At 38.0% G+C, this 25,296-nt stretch overlaps 3 protein-coding genes across 4 annotated transcripts; all 3 read right to left on the bottom strand.

Annotated features, from left to right (window-relative positions):
* Positions 1–115: 115 nt before the first annotated feature.
* Positions 116–4,998, bottom strand: LOC114516058 (metabotropic glutamate receptor 4-like). 2 transcript variants are annotated; one of them, XM_028535417.1, is made up of 3 exons: positions 4,658–4,998; positions 2,504–3,443; positions 116–2,015 (listed from the first exon to the last, which is right to left on the bottom strand). In XM_028535417.1, the coding sequence occupies exons 2-3, from the start codon at positions 3,325–3,327 to the stop codon at positions 443–445; spliced, it is 2,397 nt and encodes a 798-aa protein (XP_028391218.1). In that variant the 5' UTR covers positions 3,328–3,443; positions 4,658–4,998; the 3' UTR covers positions 116–442. The 2 variants fall into 2 exon arrangements, with proteins under 2 accessions (XP_028391218.1, XP_028391219.1); XM_028535418.1 differs by lacking the exon at positions 4,658–4,998 and having other exon boundaries at positions 2,504–3,532.
* A 3,797-nt stretch (positions 4,999–8,795) lies between these two features.
* Positions 8,796–14,149, bottom strand: LOC114515879 (metabotropic glutamate receptor 4-like). Its single transcript, XM_028535198.1, has 3 exons — positions 13,998–14,149; positions 11,191–12,130; positions 8,796–10,722 (listed from the first exon to the last, which is right to left on the bottom strand). The coding sequence occupies exons 1-3, from the start codon at positions 14,101–14,103 to the stop codon at positions 9,156–9,158; spliced, it is 2,613 nt and encodes an 870-aa protein (XP_028390999.1). The 5' UTR covers positions 14,104–14,149; the 3' UTR covers positions 8,796–9,155.
* A 2,968-nt stretch (positions 14,150–17,117) lies between these two features.
* On the bottom strand, positions 17,118–25,013 carry LOC114515880 (metabotropic glutamate receptor 4-like). The gene is made up of 3 exons (XM_028535199.1): positions 24,855–25,013; positions 19,279–20,215; positions 17,118–19,071 (listed from the first exon to the last, which is right to left on the bottom strand). The coding sequence occupies exons 1-3, from the start codon at positions 24,958–24,960 to the stop codon at positions 17,505–17,507; spliced, it is 2,610 nt and encodes an 869-aa protein (XP_028391000.1). The 5' UTR covers positions 24,961–25,013; the 3' UTR covers positions 17,118–17,504.
* Positions 25,014–25,296: the final 283 nt, after the last annotated feature.

Below are 25,296 nucleotides of genomic sequence, written 5' to 3'. Positions count from 1 at the left end.
CAGCCATGTGGTTTGGGTTCATTGTATATGGAAGAAGTGTGAGTCAACGCTGTCATATTAATCTGCTTTGTCTCATTGTTTATTTTCCTTTATTAAAGTTAATTTTTATCCCTGACATGTGGGTTGTAGAGCTTATATATGGAAAATAGTGTCATGCACTCAGACCTGGGTAATTATTTATACGTTGTCTTCGCTTTATTAAAGTATGACATCTCAAAGACATAAAGCCTATTTCACTTATTTACTTTAAACTATGTCAAAAAATCCGAAGAAAATCTAAATTTGACCTTCTTAAAATCCTTAATGTAAAAGAAATTACTGTTAATTTTATTTAGAGTTCACTGAAAATTTCCTAGTTATACAAAATAGCTCAGTGAATAGATCAAGTTAAACACGTTGATTTTAGTTAATAACTCCAGTTAAACAAGTAGAGTTCCGTTTCCTATCCACTCGATGTCTTGCTGTGTTCAACCACAGGTTCAACTTGAGTGTGCGCGTTCTTCCCAGACCGTGCCGTCATCACAGTATCTTCATTAGGCAAATCATGAACCAGATACACGACGTAAACCTTCGGGCCAAAGAGACCAAACAGCGTCACCAAACCAACGATGGTGTAAACACCCGAAACCAGAGTCGGGTGAATGTCGCGGTGACCAGCGTTGAGATAAAAAGGAAAGAAGATCACCCACACTGCGCATGTCACGTACATCGTAACGCCGATGTACTTGGATTCGTTGAAATTCTTTGGAAACTTTCTGGTCTTGAAGGCATAAACCGTACACAGGAGCATTAGGATCATCACGAAAGATAAGTTTCCGGCGAAGCCGAATGAATCAGTAGTGCACTCCAACACAAGCTCGTTGCTATCGCTATAGTAGATCTCTTGAGCCTTCACTGATTTGGCCGTCATCCACAACGCCGTGAACAGCAGCTGCACCGTGACAAGACCAAAAGTGATCAAAATTTGCATACGAGGCGTCACCAATGCCGGGCGCTCGATCGTCGATTTCGCGCTCGTGAAAATGCGATATATTCTGTTGACTTTCATGAATAACGGCGCATAACACATGGCGAGTGCTAGGCCAGTGAACACGTTACGTGTGTAGCAAACAGAATCTGCTGGCTTCGCGATAAACAGAAAAGGTACTAGGAAACACATGGCGATTCCAGCCAGCATGACAAAGCAAAGTTCTCTTCCGGTCGCTTTTAACAAACGATTATCTTTGTGCACGATATACATTATGGTAACACCCAATGTTAGCAACAGTGCAACGACGGAGAAGAATATCATTGCTATGGACCAGTCATCACTCAAATTTTGATAGACCAGTTCTCGTTTCACCCAGCCGGTTCTGTCGGAGTTTGGTACCCAACCTTCTGGACCATCCTTACAACTGTTGTTCACGACGATCTGTAATTTGCTGCAAGTTTTGCACTTCCAGCAGCACTTGAAGTCAAATGTGTGTATTGCCATTTTAGTTTGATCAGAAAAGCAGTTCTCAGAGCAGTACGAAGCAGGTGGACTGCTCTCCCCCTTTTGCCACGATATATTTCTGTCAAGTGCGAGCTTTGAAACGATTTGACCGTCGACTATCTCCCCGTCCCAGGTCCCCACGCGCACGTATTTTCCGACGCCATCTTGTTTTCTGAAATTCGTGATGTCGTACATGCCACTGACCTCGTAATTCTTGTCAAATTTCACAGTTCTGTTCGCCAACGGATCCCAAAATGTTACATTCTTAAGATGTTCCAAAAGTCTTGTGCGGTCAAACCTTGCCATATTTGGGCAAACTCCCGTTTGATTAGGGCAGAGCTCTTTTTGCAGGCTGTCCAAGGCGAAGGCGTAAGCTTTCACGGAATTGATGACGACTCGTACTGGACTGTAGTCGATGGCCTTGGCGACATTCTTTAGCGACTCATTGCCATAGCAATTTCTGTCGTACAACCGAGACCACGATCCGCTTTGTCCCGTCAACTTGCACTTAAAACGATTTTCCCAGAATTCGTGAAAGTATCTGTAAATAGGAATAATTTTGAATATTTTTAGACTATTGCATTGTTTATCACACGCGCGTATGTTCTTTCACATTGTACTGAATATATGTATCACAATGCTAATTTCATTGTTGAGTGAAAACCAGTGAACTGAAAAAAAAGTTGAACGATAACTCTGCCGTCATTTAAAAGCCGAAATTGTTCGAAAACTACCATCCCCCTTTTTCGTTCAATGTTTTCTCGTATTTTTATTCGCAATTGAAATAGAACTTCCTTCTTGGAGTTAACGTTGTGTTTGAGTTAACTGGTGTAAACAGATGCTTTATTTCTATCGTGTAGTACTATATATATATATATATATATATATATATATATATATATATATATATATATATATATATATATATATATATATATAGGATATTACACGGTTACGAGAAGATATGGTTTTTATGTTTAAAACAATATTTGTCCCTTATGTATGTCCTACTGCGCATGCGCAACAAACCTTTTGTTCTTAAGTGGATAATTGGTCAAATTGAAACTGGAAAAACGATCTTTAAATTTCTGCGGGACTGTTCCTGTTCTGAACATGATTGTCAAAGCTCCGAGTGCGGCCTCTTCTGCAGTTTCAACGACGTCGGGTCGATTACTCCAGCCGTCGCTTCCTATCCACGTGAAATGTCGTGGTGCACGTGAGGAGAGCTTCAGCGCAGCCTCTAGCAAATGTCGTATCACAGTCTGTGTGCTAAAAACCACGATTACCGACAGCTTACTTTTCTCTGCTCTTTTGAATACCCTCTTAATCGTGTTCTCGTAATCAGCTATTGTAGGAAATGCACTAGTGAAGCTTTCTTTTATGTCAATACAGATGCCATTTCTTTCAGCAGCCTTCCAGAATTCTTCCATGCCTTTTGTCCCATACGTTCCAGCAGAATTAACAGTCGCGACGTAGTTCCAACCGAATTTCTTTATGATGTCAACAATCGCTTGGGCTTGGAACGTGTCCGGGGCAACGACTCTTAGGAAATAGCTGTAGATGTTTTTATTGCTTAAAGTTATGCTCGTGGAGTCGTAGCTTATCTGTGGTATTTCAAAAACCCGTAGAAAGTTTGCGACTGTCTCGGAAACCCCGCTACTCGAAGCTCCTATAACCCCAGCAAGTTGGTCAGCACTTTCGCGATTCAAAGTTGCTTTTATGAATTGCTTTGCCGCGTCATTTGCAATGGTTTTGCTTTGACACGTGTCGTATATCTGAGCTCCAAGGGTGATGTTTTGTAAAATATCTGGATCATTATTCACTTCCTCGATCGCGAACAGCATCGCCGACATGTACTGATATCCCGGAACCTCGCTGAAATTTCCGCAGACATTTTCGTTTTCGGTACTTTTCTCGTGAAGTGGAAACAGACCACCTATTATGATATCACCTGGCACATCTATGGTACCTGCAAGGAATAAAAGATTTAGAAAGGCCCTACTACATAGTGCGAAAGAAAGCAAAGTTCCCCGGGAAAATTTTCATTAGTTGTATTAAGTCAGTTTTCACTGACATATTTTTCTTTTGCGGGAGCCCCTCAACTTTCCAAGGAGTTTCGGAAACAATCCTTCCGCCAATCAGCGTTTAGATATTACTTTATCTAGGTAACAAGAAGGGTAACAAAATCACAACAGCTAAAAGAGCATACTGAAATTAGTACAATTGCAAGTTCGCCTGCAAAATGGCATGTGGTACGAAAAATATAGCCATGCGAAGTAGGCAAGTTTTGTATTCTTTGAATTACAGGCGGAAGTGTATAATTATTTTAATTACACTCTTCCGGCCATAATACAACAAAAGTATACAAAATTTGCCAACTTGACTTGCCTGGTTATATTTTCGGTACTTCACGTTATTTGGAAGCCAAACGTGGTAAGTTTTCTACGTTTAGTATGTTCTTTCACTATAGACGTCTATTTATTCATTAGTGTCGAATTGAAGTCGAAAATTTAACCGGCATCACCAAGGAACAATATAGCATATCAGCTTGAGCTATATATATTTAAAAGTGTCAGCATTTCCAACTTGGTCAACCCAGATCAGATGACCATATTAGCTTTCACAGGGCTTGTTCATGTTGTCATTTAATTCGCAACAAACATACAAATTTGTTATTTTGGTATTTTACTAATCTGTCTGAAAGTTTATTGTTTGTGCATCTTGTACACAGGCACAGCATTTTTCAGTATATACGCTGCAAATGAAGTTATAAAATTGCGTACTATATAGGCCCTATATAAACATGGAATGAGCATGACTCATATGAGGCATATATCAGGTTGCTGTGTGGGAGTCAAAAACTGACGCTAAATAGAAAGCAATGAAGATAATTTCAAAGATTCAGGCAAACTGTTCCATAATAGGCAAAAACAGAGTTAGATGAGGTTGTTATAACCCATGCAGCCCTATTTTGTAGTTTTTGCAGTTTATCGCTAAACGATGCCATCCTAAACGGAGTAAAATGGGGGAAATGTGGCTCAATTGACACTTAATTGATGCACTCTCGCTGCTAGCTGTATCTTATATATCTAATATCTTTTTTCTTATTCCCGTTAGAGCAATAATTCAGGATGTCACCATGCAGTAAAACTGTATATTTGCTGTATATTTCATCAATATGACCTTTTCCAAATCACGTTTTCGTCAACTGTAAGACCAGCAGATTTTGATCTTGTAACTAACTCTTTCAAGTTGATTGTTGCTATTATGCAGTTTCATGATCATCAAATGTTGCAAGTCTTGGGCAATAACTAATCATCACGAATACGGTTTGCTGAAACTCGTATTCCAACGCTTTTTCGTGTCGACGTAATGATTCAATAGCATTCAGACTCTCCAGACACAAGTCTGACAGACACACATTCTTAGCCTAAAACGCATAGTCGACTTCCTCATCAAGCGATTGACTATCATCCGAGTCACTCTACGCAATGATATTGCTTGGCTTCAAACCTGGTTCGGTTTCAAATTGATAGGGCAATACCTCTTCTACTTGTTTATCATGGTTAAATTTTATTCATGTAATTGAAAATCCCTTACAAGAACTACGACATCGCGAGTTGCGCCTATAAAATATATTTGTTGTTTTGATCTCCCCTGCACCTGACGTCACAAGGGTCAAGTTACCAAAAGATTATCTTTTTAATATTTAATATTTCGATAGCTCGAAAGCAAAACAGTTTGGGTAAAAAATAATCACATATTCATAATCAGGAAGTCCTATTTCGACTACACGATATGTTGTGTGCAATTATCATTCTGACAGATGCAAAAGAGGGCCTATGCCACAATCTTCCTTCATATTGTTCAGGGTGAAATTAAAATTGCCACGTTTGTACGTGTGTTCATACGTTCACATACGCCAGGGTACGAATCGTATACGACAAATCGCGTAGTGTAAATAGGCCTTTAACGGAAAGGACATTTTCAAGTCCCATGCAGACGAAATAAAATCGAAAATCCCTGGTACGTGTCTACGTCGTGAATATATTTGGCATTAATTTCTAATGACACTTTTTTCCCTATTAATCGATGTATTTACTGCTGCGTCACGCGTGTTGATACTTGCAATTACATTACGAACGCATATACGATTACGCATATGATTACAATCAATAATTTGGTAAAAATAGAACAATATCGCATTTTGTGAGTAGATTTTGCGTGAGACGAGAACATGAATTGTAGAGAATTGAGTTTCAGTGAAACGTTTAAGTCCGATTAAGAGTGTTCTCGCCAAAGATTAAACTACCACTATCATTATTAATTCGATCCCTGCAGCTTCCTGGTTTAACTGAACTGGCTTTATTGAGAACTTAGAAAGCTTTTGTTGTTTTAAATTATTGCAAACTCTGGTTGTTGGTCGAACTCAACCAGTTTAATAAAAGTGTAAAGAAAGAAAAATCGGATGAGAAATTCAAAATTAAAAAGTAATATCTAAATAAACGCAAACTCACCGTTCTTACTCGAAGTCAATGCAAAGCGTATTCCAATATTGAGTATTATTACGATGATGCATTGAAAACTCGCAGATATTTGCTTCGTTGAATGTGAAAACGTCATGTTTCCCCGATGCTCGTTCTGCGCTGCAGTTCTGTGATGTTCTTCCTTCAGGTGCTAAAACAACTGCTTGTCTGTGTCTCTGTTTTTATGATGAATATGAAATGTTTGCATGCATAATTGCGTATTTATTGTAATGAATTTCATTATCTCGGTAAGCAGTTACTTTTCAATTGTGACTATATCAAGAGGGTGGGCGCTGAAGCAAACTCTAGTCCTTTCATAAGAACAACAATTATTATACAGGGTGTATAAAACAACGCAATCTTAATAATCCCCAGGGGCCTAAGATCTTCAGGAACGGTCTGTGAACTACAAGCTCTGGGGAGTTTAAACAGGTAGCCGTCTATTTCGTTTTTAATTTTTGCATCTGCCGTAGAGATGCGGTGTACCAGTTTGTCATTTTGCGGAGACATAAGTAAATATGAATAATGTTACAACGTCGCTTTAATTCTAAATGTGTTGTCAAAGCGTTGTTTAAATTTGAATTTTAATGAAAAAAATGTCAGTTCAATGCTTTGAAGGGTCGACTTCATTAAATATTAACGTACGAAAATTGACTTTTGAATTTTTACCAGTCACTTAAACTGCTGCGAAAGTCCATAAAATGCCTGCATGCTTTATAAATTATGAAAGAGAAAAACAGGTAATGTGAACTAATTTTTTTTAAAATGCATACTATGAAAATGGCAATTAGTATGGATATTGTATACTTCCATACTATTTGCCACTAGCATCCATACTATGTCCATAACATGGATTTAAAAAAATAATTCGAAATTAATTAAAAAAATATACCGAATTATTAAAATATATTCCAATTCATTTGAGTCACTTCATATAGTATAGGCTCCGGCCTGGATAACTTAGGAAGTTATTTCCTTGGTTTAAAAGGAGAGTGAATTCGGCATGAATTTTATTCAATCTGAATGGGCATAAACCAATCGCGAATAGTTATTTGAAATAAGACACTATAAATGATCGATACTTTAATTAATATATATGAACTAAAATTTTTATATATAGCTATAGTATAAATAAATGTGTTATAATGCAAACACATAAATAAATGTGTTATAATACAATTTGATTATAAGTATAATAATTATAAGTATAGTTATATTTCAATGAAATTCAAAAATAAAGAAACGATATCTTACATACTCCCCACAAACACAAATGAAACGCTGGTCAAGTATAGAAAGAACTATATAAGGTTTTGTTCACTTAACAATTGTAAGGCTGGATTTCCACTTACAGAGAAATAGTTCGCTTACGAAATATTTGCATATTTTCTTTAGAATTTTAACAGCATAAATAAATTATTTCAACATGACTGCTCTCAATTCAAAAGAAAATATGCAAATATTTCGCTTGTGAACTGTTTCTCTGTAAGTGGAAATCCACCCTAATGTTGCACACGTATGCGTTGAAAAAGATATACATGATTATAAAATTTATAAACATGACTCATGCACGAGAAAAAAAGATCTTAAGAAAGTGTCCCATGCTGGGAAAACTTGCCGAAAAACAAAATGTTATAGCACTTCGAAAGCAAAAAACGAAATAAAAAACTTAATTCATAAGTTATAAGATGAAATGCAAAATTATCATAAAACTAACAAGGAATCTTAAATGTGTAGTTAAATTCACAGAGATAAATGCATGTTTCTCGCACGTACAGTGGGAAAATGCAGCACCAATATCGGCGAGATAAAGAAAAGCAGATTCAGGCTTTACCTCGGCTTGGTTTTATTCAACGATATTCACTCGCTTCTGGCGAATACTGATTGTTAAATAGTGAAAACAAACCAGCAAGGAAGTAAATTTCACAGCTGGAGATCTGTTTAAAGAATCGTGAATTGACTAATTCATTTCTATAGCTTAGACTCTTGACTGATTCTTGTGTTATTATCTTTTGTGTTTGCGCGATTCGGAGGAACGGCTACGTTTTAACTACAGAGACGCTCGTGCACTCGTTTTGCGATGATTAACGTGTCAATCTTTTTGCCATAGTTCGCTTGTAATTCAAAAGGCGGTTCCACTCCTTAAACGGTGACGACGGATAAGTTCAAAATGGAAAACAAAATTATCTATTTATTGGACAAATAAGCTGAAATGTAAATAGTTTAATTTTCAATGGGAGTACATATTTAATGCATAAGATGTTGGTTCAATCATTCATATAATGAGAGTATTTTTAAACTTTGGCTTATCCACCTTTTAAGCTAAACGCCTTTCGAACAACCGGCCTCTGTATCTTAAACTAGCTCCAAATTGTCACTATTTGCGTTTATTGTGAATATCTTATTTTTTAAAATAAACGCGTCTTACACTTCCTGAAACATCACCGTTTTTCATTTGTTGACCTTTTTTTAAAAAATCTATTTCCAAGCCTGTAAGTTAAACGCGCCAGAACTTTCTCTTAGTTTCAAGACGCGGAGAAAGCACATTTACATAATTAAAATAAAATAAGCAGTCACGCATTGTGATTGGACTAAATTACTCGCAGCGAGTTGGTTTTTGCGATGAGTGTGTGAGGGACGCGTCTAAGACGAAATAAATTGAGTTGGACTTTCGATTGCTGTTTGTGATGGCCAGCAACAGTGTTTATTTGTCATCCCAGCCATGTGGTTTTGGGTTCATTGTATATGGAAGAAGTGTAAGTCAACGCTGTCATATAAATCTGCTTTGTCTCATTGTTTATTTTCCTTTATTAAAGTTAATTTTTATCCCTGACATGTGGGTTGTAGAGCTTATATATGGAAAATAGTGTCACTCAGACCTGGGTAATTATTTGTACGTTGTCTTCGCTTATTAAAGTATGACATCTCAAAATCATAAAGCTTATTTTACTTATTTACTTTAAACTATGTCAAAAAATCCGAAGAAAATCTAAATTTGACCTTCTTAAAATCCTTAATGTAAAAGAAATTACTGTTAATTTTATTTAGAGTTCACTGAAAATTTTCTAGTTATACAAAATAGCTCAGTGAATAGATCAAGTTAAACACGTTAATTTTAGTTAATAACTCCAGTTAAACAAGTAGAGTTCCGTTTCCTATCCACTCGATGTCTTGCTGTGTTCAACCACAGGTTCAACTTGAGTGTGCGCGTTCTTCCCAGACCGTGCCGTCATCACAGTATCTTCATTAGGCAAATCATGAACCAGATACACGACGTAAACCTTCGGGCCAAAGAGACCAAACAGCGTCACCAAACCAACGATGGCATAAACCACCGAAACCAGAGTCGGGTGAATGTCCCGGTGACCAGCGTTGAGATAAAATGGAAAGAAGGTCACCCACACTGCGCATGTCACGTACATCGTAACGCCGATGTACTTAGATTCATTGAAATTCCTTGGAAAATCTCTGGTCTTGAAAGCATAAACCGTACACAGGAGCATTAGGATCATCACGAAAGATAAGTTTCCGGCGAAGCCGAACGCATCAGTAGTGCACTCCAACACGAGCTCGTTGCTATCGCTATAGTAGATCTCTTGAGCCTTGACTGGTTTGGCCGTCATCCACAACGTCGTGAACAGCAGCTGCACCGTGACAAGACCAAAAGTGACCAAAATTTGCATACGGGGCGTTACCAATGCAGGGCGCGCGATCGTCGATTTCGCGCTCGTGAAAATGCGATATATTCGGTTGATTTTCATGAATAACGGCGCATAACACATGGCGAGTGCTAGGCCAGTGAACACGTTACGTGTGTAGCAAACAGAATCTGCTGGCTTCGCGATAAACAGAAGGGGTACTAGCAAACACATGGCGATTCCAGCCAGCATGACGAAGCAAAGTTCTCTTCCGGTCGCTTTTAGCAAACGATTATTTTTGTGCACGATATACATTATGGTAACGCCCAATGTTAGCAACAGTGCAACGACAGAGAAGAATATCATTGCTATGGACCAGTCATCACTCAAATTTTGATAGACCAGTTCTCGTTTCACCCAGCCGGTTCTGTTGGAGTTTGGTACCCATCCTTCTGGACCATCGTTACAACTGTTGTTCACGACGATCTGTAATTTGCTGCAAGTTTTGCACTTCCAACAGCACTTGAAGTCAAATGTGTGTATTGCCATTTTAGTTTGATCAGAAAAGCAGTTCTCAGAGCAGTACGAAGCAGGTGGACTGCTCTCCCCCTTTAGCCACGATATATTTCTGTCAAGTACGAAGTTTGAAACGATTTGGCCGTCCACTATCTCCCCGTCCCAGGTCCCTACGCGCACGTATTTTCCGACGCCATCTTGTTTTCTGAAATTCGTGATGTCGTACATGCCACTGACCTCGTAATTCTTGTCAAACTTCACAGTTGTGTTCGCCAACGGATCCCAAAATGTTACATTTTTAAGATGCTCCAAAAGCCTTTTGCGGTCAAACCTTGCCATATTTGGGCAAACTCCCGTCTGATTAGGGCAGAGCTCTTTTTGCAGGCTGTCCAAGGCGAGGGCGTAAGCTTTCACGGAATTGATGACGACTCGTACTGGACTGTAGTCGATGGCGACATTCTTCAGCGACTCGTTGCCATAGCAATTTCTGTTGTACAACTGAGACCACGATCCGCTGTGTCCCGTCAACTTGCACTTAAAACGATTTTCCCAGAATTCGTAAAAGTATCTGTAAATTGGAATAATTTTGAATATTTTTAGACCATTGCATTGTGATTACACGCGCGTATGTTCTTTCACATTGTACTGAATATATGTATCACAATGCTAATTTCATTGTGGAGTGAAAACCAGTGAATTGAAAAAAAAGTAGAATGATAACTCCGCCGTCATTTAAAAGCAAAATTGTTCGAAAACTACCATTCCCCTATTTCGTTCAATGCTTTGTCGTATTTTTATTCGCAATTGAAATAGAATAAAGGCTTCCTTCTTGGAGTTAACGTTGTGTTTGAGTTCATTGGTGCAAACAGATGCTTTATTTCCATATATATATATATATATATATATATATATATAAATATATATATATATATATATATATATATATTATATATATATATATGGTAAAAGCAATATATTAAAAATACAAAAACAATATTGGTCCTTATGTATGTCCTACTGCGCATGTGCAACAAACCTTTTGTTTATAACTGGATAATTTGTCAAATTGAAACTGGAAAAATGATCTTTAAACTTCTGCGGGACTGTTCCTGTTCTGAACATGATGGTCAGAGCTCCGAGGGCGGCCTCTTCTGCACTTTCAACGACGTCGGGTCGATTACTCCAGCCGTCGCTTCCTATCCACGTGAAATGTCGTGGTGCACGTGAGGAGAGCTTCAGCGCAGCCTCTAGCAAATGTCGTATCACAGTCTGTGTGCCAAAAACCACGATTACAGACACGTTGCTTTGCTCGGCTCTCTCAAATACCCTTTTAATCGTGTCCTCGTAATCAGCTATTGTAGGAAATGCACTAGTGAAGCTTTCTTTTATGTCAATACAGATGCCATTTCTTTCAGCAGCCTTCCAGAATTCTTCCATGCCTTTTGTCCCATACGTTCCAGCAGAATTAACAGTCGCGACGTAGTTCCAACCGAATTTCTTTATGATGTCAACCATCGCTTGGGCTTGGAACGTGTCCGGGGCAACGACTCTTAGGAAATAGCTGTAGATGTCTTTATTGCTTAGCGTTATGCTCGTAGAGTCGTAGCTTATCTGTGGTATTTCAAAAACCCGTAGAAAGTTTGCGACCGTCTCGGAAACCCCGCTACTCAGAGCTCCTATAACCCCAGCAAGTTGTCCAACACTCTCGCGTTTCAAAGTTGCTTTTATGAATCGCTTCGCCGCGTCATTTGCAATGGTTTTGCTTTGACACGTGTCGTATATCTGAGCTCCAAGGGTGATGTTTTGTAAAATATCTGGATTATTATTCACTTCCTCGATCGCGAACAGCATCGCCGACATGTACTGATATCCCGGAACTTCGCTGAAATTTCCGCAGACATTTTCGTTTTCGGTACTTTTCTTGTGAAGTGGAAACAGACCACCTATTATGATATCACCTGGCACATCTATGCCACCTGCAAGGAATAAAAGATTTAGAAAGGCCCTACTACATAGTGCGAAAGAAAGCAAAGTACCCCGGCAAAATTTTCATTAGTTGTATTAAGTCAGTTTTCACTGACATATTTTTCTTTTGCGGGAGCCCCTCAACTTTCCAAGGAGTTTCGGAAAACAATCCTCCCGCCAGTCAGCGTGCGCGTACTACAACACTATTTTGCCCGTGCCCAACACTATTTTTTTACAACAAAAGTATACAAAATTTGCCAACATGACTTGCCTGGTTATATTTTCGGTACTTCACGTTATTTGGAAGCCAAACGTGGTAAGTTTTCTACGTTTAGTATGTTGTTTCGCTATAAACGTCTATTTATTCGCTAGTGTCGAATTGAAGTCGAAAATTTAACCGGCATCATCACTGAGGAACAATATAGCATATCAGCTTGAGCTATATTTTTTTAAGTGTCAGCATTTCCAACTTGGTCAACCCAGATCAGATGACCATATTAGCCTTCACAGGGCTTGTCAGATGTTGTCGTTTAGTGCGCAACAAACATACAAATTTGTATTTTTGGTATCCTACTAATCTGTCTGAAAGTTTATTGTTTGTGCATCTGGTACACAGGCACAGCATTTTTCAGTATATTCGCTACAAATGAAGTTTACAATTGCGTACTATACAGGCCCTATATAAACATGGAAAGAACATGACTCGCATGACGCATCTATGATAATTTCAAAGTTTCAGGCAAACTGTTCCACAATAGGCAAAAACAGAGTTAGATGAGGTTATAACCCATGCAGCCCTATTTTGTAGTTTTTGCAGTTTATCGCTAAACGATGCCATCCTAGACGGAGTAAAATGGGGAAAAAGTGGCTCAATTGACACTTAATTGATGCACTCTGGCGAAATCCCTAACAAGAACTACGACATCGCGATTTGCGCCTATAAAATATATTTGTTGTTTTGATCTCCCCTGCACCTGACGTCACAAGGGTCAAGTTACCAAAAGATTATCTTTTTAATATTTAATATTTCCATAACTCGAAAACCAAAAACAGTTTGGGTAAAAAATAATCACATATTCATAATCAGGAAGTCGAATATAATTGATAGCAAGAATAAAAAAATTATTGCCAATACCCTTTAATTAAGGTCTATTTCGACTACACAATAAGTTGTGTGCAATTATCATTCTGACGGATGCAAAAGAGGGCCTATGCCACAGTCTTCGCTCATATTGTTCAGTGTGGAATTTAAATTGCCACGTTTGTACGTGTGTTCATACGTTCACATACGCCAGGGTACGAATCGTATAATGCGTGGTGTAAATGGGCCTTTATCGGGAAGGACATTTTCAAGTCCTATGCGAACGAAATAAAATCGAAAATACCTGGTACGTGTCTACGTCGTGAACATATTTGGCATTAATTTCTAATGACACTTTTTTTCTTATTAATCGATGTATTTACTGCTGCGTCACGCGTGTTGATACTTGCAATTACATTACGAACGCTTATATGATTACGCATATGATTAAAATCAATAATTTGGGTAAAAATAGAACAATATTGCATTTTGTGAGTAGATTTTGCGTGAGACGAGAACATGAACTGTAGAGAATTGAGTTTCAGTGAAACGTTCAAGTCCGATTAAGAGTGTTCTCGCCAAAGATTAAACTATCACTATCATTATTAATTCGATCCCTGCAGCTTCCTGGTAACTGAACTTGCTTTATTGAGAACTTAGAAAGCTTTTGTTGTTTTAAATTATTGCAAACTCTGGTTGTTGGTCGAACTCAACCAGTTTAATAAAAGTGTAAAGAAAGAAAAATCGGAAGAGAAATTAAAAATTATAAAGTAATATCTAAATAAACGCAAACCTACCGTTCTTACTCGAAGTCAATGCAAAGCGTATTCCAATATTGAGTATTATTAAGATGATGCATTGAAAACTCGCAGATATTTGCTTCGTTGAATGTGAAAACGTCATGTTTCCCCGATGCTCGTTCTGCACTGCAGTTCTGTGATGTTCTTCCTTCAGGTGCTAAAACAACTGCAGCTTGTCTGTGTCTCTGTTTTCATTATGAATAAGAAATGTTTGCATACATAATTGCGTATTTATTGTAATGAATTTCATTATCTCGGTAAGTAGTTATTTTTCAATTGTGACTATATCAAGGGGACTGCGTGGGCGCTGAAGCGAACTCTTATCCTTTCATAAGAACAACAATTATTATACAGGGTGTATAGAAAAACGCAACCTTAATAATCCCCAGGGGCCTACGATCTTCAGGAACGGTCTTTGATCTACAAGCTCTGGGGTGTTTAAACAGGTAGCCGTCTATTTCGTTTTAAATTTTCGCATTTGCCATAAAGATGCGGTTTACCGGTTTGTCATTTTGCGGAGACATAAGTAAATATGAAAGATGTTACACCGTCGCTTTAATTCTAAATGTGTTGTCAAAGTGTTGTTTTAATTTGAATTTTAATGAAAAAAATGTCGATACTTTAATTAATATATATGAACTGAAATCTTCGTCGTCACTGATAATGTACTTCTGTTGCTTTATATAGCTATAGTATAAATAAATGTGTTATAATGCAAACACATAAATAAATGTGTTATAATGCAATTTAATTATAAGTATAATAATAAGTATAGTTATATATTTCAATTAAATTCAAAAATAAAGAAACGATATCTTACACACTCCCCACAAACACAAATGAAACGTTACTTAGTCTGGTCAAGTAGAAAGATCTATAGAAGGTTTTATTCACCTAACAGTTGTAATGTTGCAAACGTATGAGTTGAAAAAGATACAAATACAGGGTGTATCAAAAAAATTCGAATCAAAATTTGGCGTGTAATAATGCAAAATATTTTGAAAAATTTGGTTTATTTTTGCACCATTGTTAAGTTCATTTATTTCTCTTTCAAATGACACGTTGTACGTGTCATTTAGTTGAAAAATAAAGGAGTCCTGGTTCGACAAAAAGAAGAACACAATGCCTCAATTAAGCAAGGAACAACGAACATTTATTGTAAAAAACATTTCTAATGACACTTTTTTTCTTATTAATCGATGTATTTACTGCTGCGTCACGCGTGTTGATACTTGCAATTACATTACGAACGCTTATATGATTACGCATATGATTACAATCAATAATTTGGCCTGGGTAACTTAACGTTGAAAAATGAAGGAGTACTGGTTCGACAAAAAAAGTTCATAAAAATCACAATTTTCCGCCGATGGGAATTGGACGTTTGTTTTATTGAAAATTAGTCCAAAGGGCTTTAAAATCTAATTATTACTAAAAACTAAAATGCAAATTTATCTTTTTAAAAATTCTGCTTATTTAATGATAGCTTTGAAGAACACAATGCCTCAATTAAGCAAGGAACAACGAACATTTATTGTAAAAACATTTTATGATACTGGTTCGACGAGCAGTTCACAGCATCCTTCGACGCTGTCAAACTTGCATAGACAGAAACGGAGGACTTGTTGAAGGCATAGGACCCTAAACTCGTTATTAAATGAACAGGGATTTGTGTAAATTTGCTACACAACAGTTTGTCGATTTAATTAAATTTGCATTTTCTTTTGTCTGGAGGTCTCACTTGGAATTCCCATCGGCGGAAAAATTTGATTTCGAGCAACAATTTTTAAAAGACGATAACTCGGCCAGTTTTGGTCGTGTCGATATAAGAACGGTATAATCGCAAACCAAATAAGCTAATCTTTGTTGCCATATAAAAATTATATCGTTTACTTTAGTATTTTATACACAGCAGCCTGTCAAAGTTGGATTCGAATTTTTTTGATACACACTGTATAGCTATACATGATTATAAAATTTATAAACACGACTCATGCACGAGAAAAAAGTTCTTAAGAAAGTGTCCCATGCTGGGAAGACTGGCCGAAAAACAAAATGTTATAGCACTTCGAAAGCAAAAAACGAAATAAAAAACTTAATTCATAAGTTATAAGATGAAATGCAAAATTATCATAAAACTAACAAGGAATTTTAAATGTGTAGTTAAATTCACAGAGATAAATGCATGTTTCTCGCACTTACAGTGGGAAAATGCAGCACCAAGATCGGTGAGATAAAGAAAAACAGATTCAGACTTTACCTCGGCTTGGTTTTATTCAACAATATTCACTCGCTTCTGGCGAATACTGATTGTTAAATAGTGAAAACAACCCAGCAAGGAAGTAAATTTCACAGCTGGAAATCTATCTGTTTATAGAATCGTGAATTGAATCATTCATTAATTTCTATAGCTTAGACTCTTGACTGATTCTTGTATTATTCTCCTTTATGTTTGCGCGATTCGGAGAAACGGCTACGTCTTAACTACCGAGACGCTCGTGCCCTGGTTTTGCCGTGATCAACGTGTCAATCTTTTTGCTATAGAGTATAGTTCGCTTGTAATTCAAAAGGCCGTTCCACTCAATCGAGTTTTACTGGTCTGTTGCTTCACCTTTTTACAAAAACAACTTTGTGACCTGTTGCCAAGCGAGTTTCGTGGACGCCACATAGACTGATAGACAGGATGTATACAAAAAAGAAATAAAGCTCTAACGATAAGAAAACCATATGTGGGTTAAAGAACTTATAGGCCTGTTTGAGACGTTTAACTTTTCATGTGTCGAACCTAATGTTAATAAGCTATTCGGCACATGAAAAGTTCGATGTCTGAATCGGGTCTTATAAATAATTGAAATAGTGTCACTCAAAGTTCTTAAATTATTTCTACGTTATCTTGATATTTACTGAAGCATGATATCCCAAAGACATAAAGCCTGTTCTACTTTAAAACTGTATTAACTTTGTCTATCTCAACTTTGTCCATCTTAAACTCTTTAACCAAAAAATAATTTACTGTTTACTATATGTAGAGTGCAATTGAATAACTTCAATGATACAAGTAAATAATAGTTAATAACTCTAGTAATACACGCTGAATTCAATTAATAACTGTAGTTATACAAGTAAATTTTAGTTAATAATTCTAGTTATACACGCAGAATTCATTAATAACTCTAGTTATACAAGTAAATTTTAGTTAATAACTCCGGTTATACAAGTAGAGTTTAGTTAATAACTCCAGTTACAAAAGTAGAGTTAAGTAGAGCAGATGTACAAGCTAGTAGATTCTTCTTAATAACTCTAGTTTTAGGAGTATATGTATAGTTCAGTTAACACCTATAATCATGCAAACAAAATCTCTAGAAAAATTATTTGAAATTTGCCCGTCTTAAAACCCTTAATATGAAAAAAAATACTATTAATTATATGTTATGCAGAGTTCAGTTCACAACTGTAGTTATGGAAACATAGTTCAGTGAATAACTGCAGTTATACAAGTAGAGTTCATTTTATAACTCCGGTTATACATTTAGAGTTCAGTTCAGTACTGTTCGCGTTCTTCTGCCTAGACCGTGTGCTCAACAGGAGATCTTCATTGCGCAAATCGTGAACTCGAAACACGACATAAACCTTGTGGCCAAAGAGACCAAACAGCGTCACCAAACCAATGATGACGTAAACACCCGAAACCAGAGTCGGGTGAATGTCGCGGTGAGTCGAGTTGAAATAGAATGGAAAGAAGATCACCCACACTGCGCATGTCACGTACATCGTAACGCCGATGTACTTGGATTCGTTGAAATTCTTTGGAAACTCTCTGGTCTTGAAGGCATAAACCGTACACAGGAGCATTAGGATCATCACGAAAGATAAGTTTCCGGCGAAGCCGAACAAATCAGCAGTGCACTCCAACACGAGCTCGCTGCTATCGCTATAGTAGATCTCTTGAGCCTTCACTGGTTTGGCCGTCATCCACAACGCCGTGAACAGCAGCTGCACCGTGACAAGACCAAAAGTGATCAAAATTTGCATACGGGGCGTCACCAATGCCGGGCGCTCGATCGTCGATTTCGCGCTCGTGAAAATGCGATATATTCTGTTGACTTTCATGAATAACGGCGCGTAACACATGGCGAGTGCTAGGCCAGTGAACACGTTACGTGTGTAGCAAACAGAATCTGCTGGCTTCGCGATAAACAGAACGGGTACTAGGAAACACATCGCGATTCCAGCCAGCATGACAAAGCAAAGTTCTCTTCCGGTCGCTTTCAGCAAACGATTATCTTTGTGCACGATATACATTATGGTAACACCCAATGTTAGCAACAGTGCAACGACGGAGAGGAATATCATTGCTATGGACCAGTCATCATTCAAATTTTGGTAGACCAGTCTCCTCTTTACCCAGCCGTTTCTGTCGGAGTTTGGTACCCAACCTTCTGGACCATCCTTACAACTGTTGTTCACGACGATCTGTAATTTACTACATGTTTTGCACTTCCAACAGCACTTGAAGTCAAATGTGTGTATTTCCATTTTAGTTTGATCAGAAAAGCAGTTCTCAGAGCAGTACGAAGCAGGTGGACTGCTTTCTCCCTTTAGCCACGATATATTTCTGTCAAGTACGAAGTTTGAAACGATTTGACCGTCGATTATCTCCCCGTCCCAGGTCCCCACGCGCACGTATTTTCCGACGCCATCTTGTTTTCTAAAATTGATGATGTCGTACATGCCACTGACCTCGTAATTCTTGTCAAATTTCAAAGTTGTGTTCGCCAACGGATCCGAAAATGTGACATTCTGAAGATGTTCCAAAAGCATTGTACGGTCAAAGCTTGTCATATTCGGGCAAACTCCCGTCTGATTAGGGCAGAGCTCTTTTTGCAGGCTGTTCAAGGCGAGGGCGTAAGCTTTCACGGAATTGATGACGACTCGTACTGGACTGTAGTCAATGGCGACATTTTTCAGCGACTCGTTGCCATAGCAATTTCTGTCGTATACCCGAGACCACGATCCGTTGTGTTCAGTCAACTTGCACCGGAATCGATTCTCCCAGAATTCGTAAAAGTATCTAAAAATTGATTATTTTGGGTATTGTTAAACTTTTTGCAACGTGATATTTATCACTGGTGGTACTATGCAGACGTGGTTTATTACATTATACTGTTTGTCGATGTATGTTTAAGCAGATTTCATAGACAGTAGGCGCAAATTCCAGGTAGATAAACTCGCAACTTATTCTGGCTTATGTATTTCCTACTGCGCATGCGCAACATACCTCTTGTTCTTCAGTGGATAATTTGTCAAATTGAAACTGGAAAAATGATCTTTAAACTTTTGCGGGACTGTTCCAGTTCTCACCATGATAGTCAGAGCTCCGAGGGCGGCCTTTTCTGCAGTTTCAACGACGGGTCGATTACTCCAGCCGTCGCTTCCTATCCACGTGAAATGTCGTGGTGCACGTGAGGTGAACTTCAGCGCAGCCTCTAGCAAATGTCGTATCACAGTCTGTGTGCCAAAAACCACGATTACAGACACGTTGCTTTGCTGGGCTCTCTCGAATACCCTCTTAATCGTGTCCTCGTAATCAGCTATTGTAGGAAATGCGCTAGTGAAGCTTTCTTTTATGTCAATACAGATGCCATTTCTTTCAGCAGCCTTCCAGAATTCTTCCATGCCTTTTGTCCCATATGTTCCAGCAGAATTAACAGTTGCGACGTAGTTCCAACCGAATCTCTTTATGATGTCAACCATCGCTTGGGCTTGGAACGTGTCCGGGGCAACGACCCTTAGGAAATAGCTGTAGATGTCTTTATTGCTTAGAGTTATGCTCGTGGAAGCGTAGCTTATCTGTGGTATTTCAAAAACCCGTAGAAAATTAGCAACCGTCTCGGAAACTCCGCTACTCATAGCTCCTATAACCCCAGCAAGTTGGCCAGCACTCTCGCGAATCAAAGTTGCTTTTATGAATTGCTTCGCCGCTTCATTTGCAATGGTTTTGCTTTGACACGTGTCGTATATCTGAGCTCCAAGGGTTATATTTTGTAAAATATCTGGATCATTATTCACTTCTTCGATCTCGAACAGCATCGCTGACATGTACTGATATCCCGGAACCTCGCTGAAATTTCCACAGACATTTTCGTTTTCGATACTTTTCTTGTGAAGTGGAAACAGACCACCTATTATGATGTCACCGGGAACTTCGATGACACCTGTAAATATTAAGGGATTTAGAAAGGTCCTGCTTTTCTAAGAATTCTGGCTAAATTTTATTAATTACATTAATTTGGTCTGTGTTTTCAGAATTTATTATATTTTGACGGGAGACATGGTATTTCAGAAACAATCTTTGTGACCAATCAGCATGCGCGCACTGTGTAAAGCCGGCTTTTCGTAAACAATTTTGCCGTTTGCGTGTATAATACACGACTATGTACATAGTCCTGATTTCATCTACCAAGCAGCAGATTCAGGATAAAACGACAAGGCTGGACGAAGAGGCCATACGGGTGGGACTCAAAATTAACGAAGAGAAGACAAAAACGATGAGGATCAATGCAAAAAACCAAGAAAAGATCACAATCATTGGACACGATGTTGAAGGTGTCGATGCGTTCGTGTACTTGGGAACCAAAGTTTGTAAAGAGGGAGGTGGTATGAAGGACTTAAAGAACAGGTTATCGAAAGCCAGAGGTGCATTTAACAAATTAAAGCAGATCTGAATCTGTAATAGCATCTCGAGAAAAACAAAACTGAGGCGCCAGTGTTACTCAATGGATCTGAGATATGGAAGATGAACAAAAGGAGATAATAAATTGTGAATGTATTCCGTCCGTAATAGGTGCTTGAGGAAGATCCTCAGAATCCTATGGCAAGACCATGTGAGTGTGGCCTCTGAGTGTGGAAGTGATGTCTGGTAGATAGAAAATGATTGGTCATACTATTAGGAATGATCATTGCAATGTTGATTGCAATGTTGCTATGAGCTGGGCACCAGAAGGTAAAAGGAGAAGGGGAATACTAAAAACTACTTGGAAGACGTACAGTAGAGAACGAAAGTCGACGTATATTGCTCTCTCACGTGCATTGAAACTTACAATCAAATTACGCACGCGTATGATTAAGTTCGATAACCAGACACAGTACTAAAATGCGGTGCTCGCAATGCTTGCCTAGAAATAAAACGTCCGCTCATTTCTAACGACATCACCAACTTACATTCTCCTGTCGGCCGCAGCCTGGTTGGTTGGTACATTAAGGTCAAAATTGCGCCGTTTTAAAATCTTCAGAAATAAAGTATTTAGGCTAAAAATACTATCTAAAAATACTATCAAAATGAAGAGAAACTATGGGCGGCCGTTACCACCAAAAATACTATAGTTGTAAAATGAAGCAGCAAAAAGTGAAATATATCAACAACAATGCAACTGGCTTAACCAAACGTTCGATTGCTCGATCTTGATGGTTAAAATAGCACAGCAAAAGTGTTAATAGCACAGCTTCATTTTAAACAGATCAAGTAAAGCAGAATAATAGAACAACTAAAAACGTGAAATCGCTTGGTCCAAAATAACTTGTAGTTCAAAATAGCTTATTTAAAAATAGCTTAATGTGAAATAACCTAATGCGAAATAGCTTTACGTGAAATAGCCTAATTTGAAACAGCCTAATGTGAAATTGCCAAATTTCAAACAGCCTAATGTGAAATAGCCTGTTGTGAAATAGGCTAATTTGAAATAGCTAACCTTGAAATAGGCTAACGTGAAATAGCCTAACTTGAAATAGCACGTTCAACGCGCTGAACTGGAGTTTGTACAACACCAAGTATTCGACTATGAGGCGCCCGCAAACTTTGCACGTGGTTTTTTCTTCCTTTCAAGAAGACAAGAAGATATCATCTCTAATCGGTATGTATTTTTGTTTAATTGCTTCTTTTTCTTGTATTGCATTAGTTCCCTACAAACGATTATATTCGACGCCTGACTTTCAATTATCTATGCTCGTTGTTGATTCGATGAGATAGCTAGTATCTTAAACGCATTATACGCGTTTCAAATTAGGCTATTTCACGTAAAGTTATTTCGCATTAGGTTATTTCACATTAAGCTATTTTCAAATAAGCTATTTTGAACTACAAGCTATTTTGGACCAAGCGATTTCACGTTTTTAGTTGTTCTATTATTCTGCTTTACTTGATCTGTTTAAAATGAAGCTGTGCTATTAACACTTTTGCTGTGCTATTTTAACCACCAAGATCGAGCAATCGAACGTTGGTTAAGCCAGTTGCATTGTTGTTGATATATTTCACTTTTTGCTGCTTCATTTTACAACTATAGTATTTTTGGTGGTAACGGCCGCCCATAAGAAACGTGAGACGAATAAACTGGTGTAGAGCCGGAAACTAAAAAAGCAACGATACAGAAGTCAAGGATTAAGCGTACTGCATTTTTATTTTGTTTAATAATTTTGAGCGGTTTGTCATAAAGTTCGCTTATTGAAACTATACTTTAAAACCTTCGAAATAGAGTATATTTGGCTCAAAGTACTATAAAATAAATCGTAATGTAAGACCGATCCACTTATTTAAGGACGAAAATTAAAAGAGAAAACCAACGATATGAAAGATATCAAAGACCAAACTTACTATCAGGCGCGGATCTAGACCGTATCGAACGTGGCTCGAGCCACGGTCAGATTTTCCCATCCAGAATTTCCCATCTGCAATCTAATATTCACACATTATTTAGAAGTACATATTAATTCTTTGAATCACACCAAAATTAAGGAAATATATGTCTAAAACAAATAATTTGAGAAATATCTTTCGTAATCGTTGTCAATTATACCAATTCCTGCTAAAGTGGGAACAAATTCCCAATTATTATTCCTTGTTTCATATACGATGTTCAGTTAACACGAACTATAAAATTCGCCGAAAGCTTGCCGAATTGTGCCGAGTATGTTCGGAAGCCAGTCGTGCATTCGAAGCTGCGATCACAGCAACTAGTTGACACGGTCAGCGTGCAGATTATTGCGCAATTGTTACTAAATATAGTAACGCTCGGACACGGTGCAGTGTAGCAAACCAATCACAGGGCAAGCTTTTGCCACGTGAGCCACGGTGCGACACGGTGCGACACGGTGGCCTGTTTTTGATTGCGCAATAAACATGATAAACAATAAAGTTCGACACTTCTCGACTTCGAACTCGGATATAGTTTATACATAACACGTTAAATTGGTCTGTTCGCTGCATCCTGGCTGATTCAGGCTGAATCGAATGCATTAATACATGAATCCGTCGAAATTTCTCAAAAGCAAATCTAAGCGAGCATATTTCAGGGGAAATATCGCTCTTCAGGCTACAACATGATGGAATTATTACTAAAGACAGGCTTCGCTCGCTCGCGTTTACAATCGCAACGACAATTTTTAAACTGCTATTTCCCAAGAGATAAATACTGAAAATCGTTACCCAATGTCCTTGTAAGGTAAGACTTTTAGGTTTTAAATCGAACTATGGGCGCTCTCCTTTATACGGAAAAACGGCCAGACCGGTTCTGTTGTATTTCGGTAGTCGGTACAGACAAAAGTATATCGTTATTTACATCTGCCTAACACGGGAAATGCAGTTTCACCGCTATATTCTTAACGAAATACTCTATTTCAATTTAAAATATGACCGGTCTGACCTTTTTGGCCGCTTAATGGAAAGCGCCCTATGATACAAATTTGCATTTACGCTGTGAATAATTTGTGTATGCAAATTTCACGTTATGTTGAGTGTGAATGAAATATCCGTAAATACCTTACCAAAAATTTTCAAAATGGTTTTGTGGTTTTATGAAAGTACAGGGATTTACAATATTCGCTTTTAAACGTTCCCTGAAGAATATTGTAGAACCAAAGCTCAGAAAATGTTTGTTTCGGAGGGTCCATAGCCCCTTCGCCATACGCCCCCCCCCCCCCGACCGGAAAATTTCTAGTCCTATATGACACGGTCAGATTTTCGGCTGGATCCGCGCCTGACTATATATATTACTAGTAAAGTATAGCATAGTAATTTTGAGCGATTTGTCAACAATTCAATTTCGTTTGTCTTTCAAACGTCATAAATCGCTGCGAATACTCTTATTTAGTAATATATTTAAGACCTGTAAGTATAATATCTTACGCTGAATCGAATGGTGGCATTTTTGTCCTTCTTGGGTGCATAAAAGCAGAGATGCACGCAATTATCAGAGTTTGAGATTGAAATTGAAAAAAGAACGTTCCCTTAAAAAAGGAATTTGGCAAACGTACAACAAGATTAATAGTAATAATTAGGAAAAAATTTCAAGCATTCTAAGCATGTGCAAGGAATTTTTACTAGGCGATTAAGGAAACGTATTGATGCGAACAAACAAACTCACAGGCAGAATATAATGCGCTGCCAAACTTGGCGCGGGCACCGCAATTTGGTAATAATAGAACAATATTGCATTTTTTGAATAGATTTTGCTTGAAACGAGTAAATCAAATGTAGAAGAGTTGAGTTCTACTGAATGACACTAAACTTGCAAGTCAGACAGTAAATATCCTTCTCGCGAAAGGTTAAAGCAGCTTTAGCTCAACTTGATCTTTTCACTTCCTGGTTCGAATAGCTTTATATACAACGGGGAGTGCAATTTTTATGCTTACAATAATAACAAAATGTTGTTACTGGTGCACCCAACCACCGTGAAGAGCCTGTTTACATAGAGCGAATTATCCCGGCTAGGCGAGGTAAAAAGCGCATTACAGCAATAGCTTAACCTGATTAGTCTTTCATTATACGCAGTTTTCAAAATATATAAGGAAATGCAAACATACCGTGTTCACTTGTGGTCAGTGCAAAGCGTGTTCCAACATTGAGTATTATTAAGATGATGCATTGAAAACTCGCAGATATTTGCCTCGTTGAATGTGAAATCGTCATGTTTCCCCGATACTCGTTCTGCACTGCGGTTCTGTGGTGTTCTTCCTTCAGGTGCTAAAATAACTGCTTGTCTCTGTCTCTGTTTTCATTATGAATATGAAATGTTTGCATGCATAATTGCCTCTTTATTGTAATGAATTTCATTATCTCGGTAAGCTAGTCACTTTTCAATCGTGTCTATATCAAGGGGACTGGGTGGGCTCCGAAGCGAAGCATAACATATTCTTATGAAATGACAAGAGTTCAATTGATACAGGGTGTATAAAAAAACGCAACCTTAATAATTCCCAGGGGCCTACGAAATTTTGTTATTGAATAGAAGCGAACATGTATGAA

This window comes from Dendronephthya gigantea, unplaced genomic scaffold (assembly GCF_004324835.1).
Source record: "Dendronephthya gigantea isolate DGI-Jeju-01 unplaced genomic scaffold, DenGig_1.0 000005F, whole genome shotgun sequence".
In the NCBI taxonomy this organism is placed as follows: Eukaryota; Metazoa; Cnidaria; class Anthozoa; order Malacalcyonacea; family Nephtheidae; genus Dendronephthya; species Dendronephthya gigantea.
Note: the sequence above shows the minus strand (reverse complement) of the source record. Positions and strands in the feature narration are given on the sequence as shown.

Coding starts and splice junctions, on each gene's coding strand:
- LOC114515879 (XM_028535198.1), bottom strand. CDS start 14,103: ATGACGTTTTCACATTCAACGAAGCAAATATCTGCGAGTTTTCAATGC. Junction 12,131..13,997: donor ATTGACTTCGAGTAAGAACG/GTAGGTTTGCGT, acceptor TATTCCTTGCAG/GTGGCATAGATGTGCCAGGT. Junction 10,723..11,190: donor TATCCAGTTATAAACAAAAG/GTTTGTTGCACA, acceptor TCCAATTTACAG/ATACTTTTACGAATTCTGGG.
- LOC114516058 (XM_028535417.1), bottom strand. CDS start 3,327: ATGTCGGCGATGCTGTTCGCGATCGAGGAAGTGAATAATGATCCAGAT. Junction 2,016..2,503: donor TATCCACTTAAGAACAAAAG/GTTTGTTGCGCA, acceptor TCCTATTTACAG/ATACTTTCACGAATTCTGGG.
- LOC114515880 (XM_028535199.1), bottom strand. CDS start 24,960: ATGACGATTTCACATTCAACGAGGCAAATATCTGCGAGTTTTCAATGC. Junction 20,216..24,854: donor ACTGACCACAAGTGAACACG/GTATGTTTGCAT, acceptor TAATATTTACAG/GTGTCATCGAAGTTCCCGGT. Junction 19,072..19,278: donor TATCCACTGAAGAACAAGAG/GTATGTTGCGCA, acceptor ATCAATTTTTAG/ATACTTTTACGAATTCTGGG.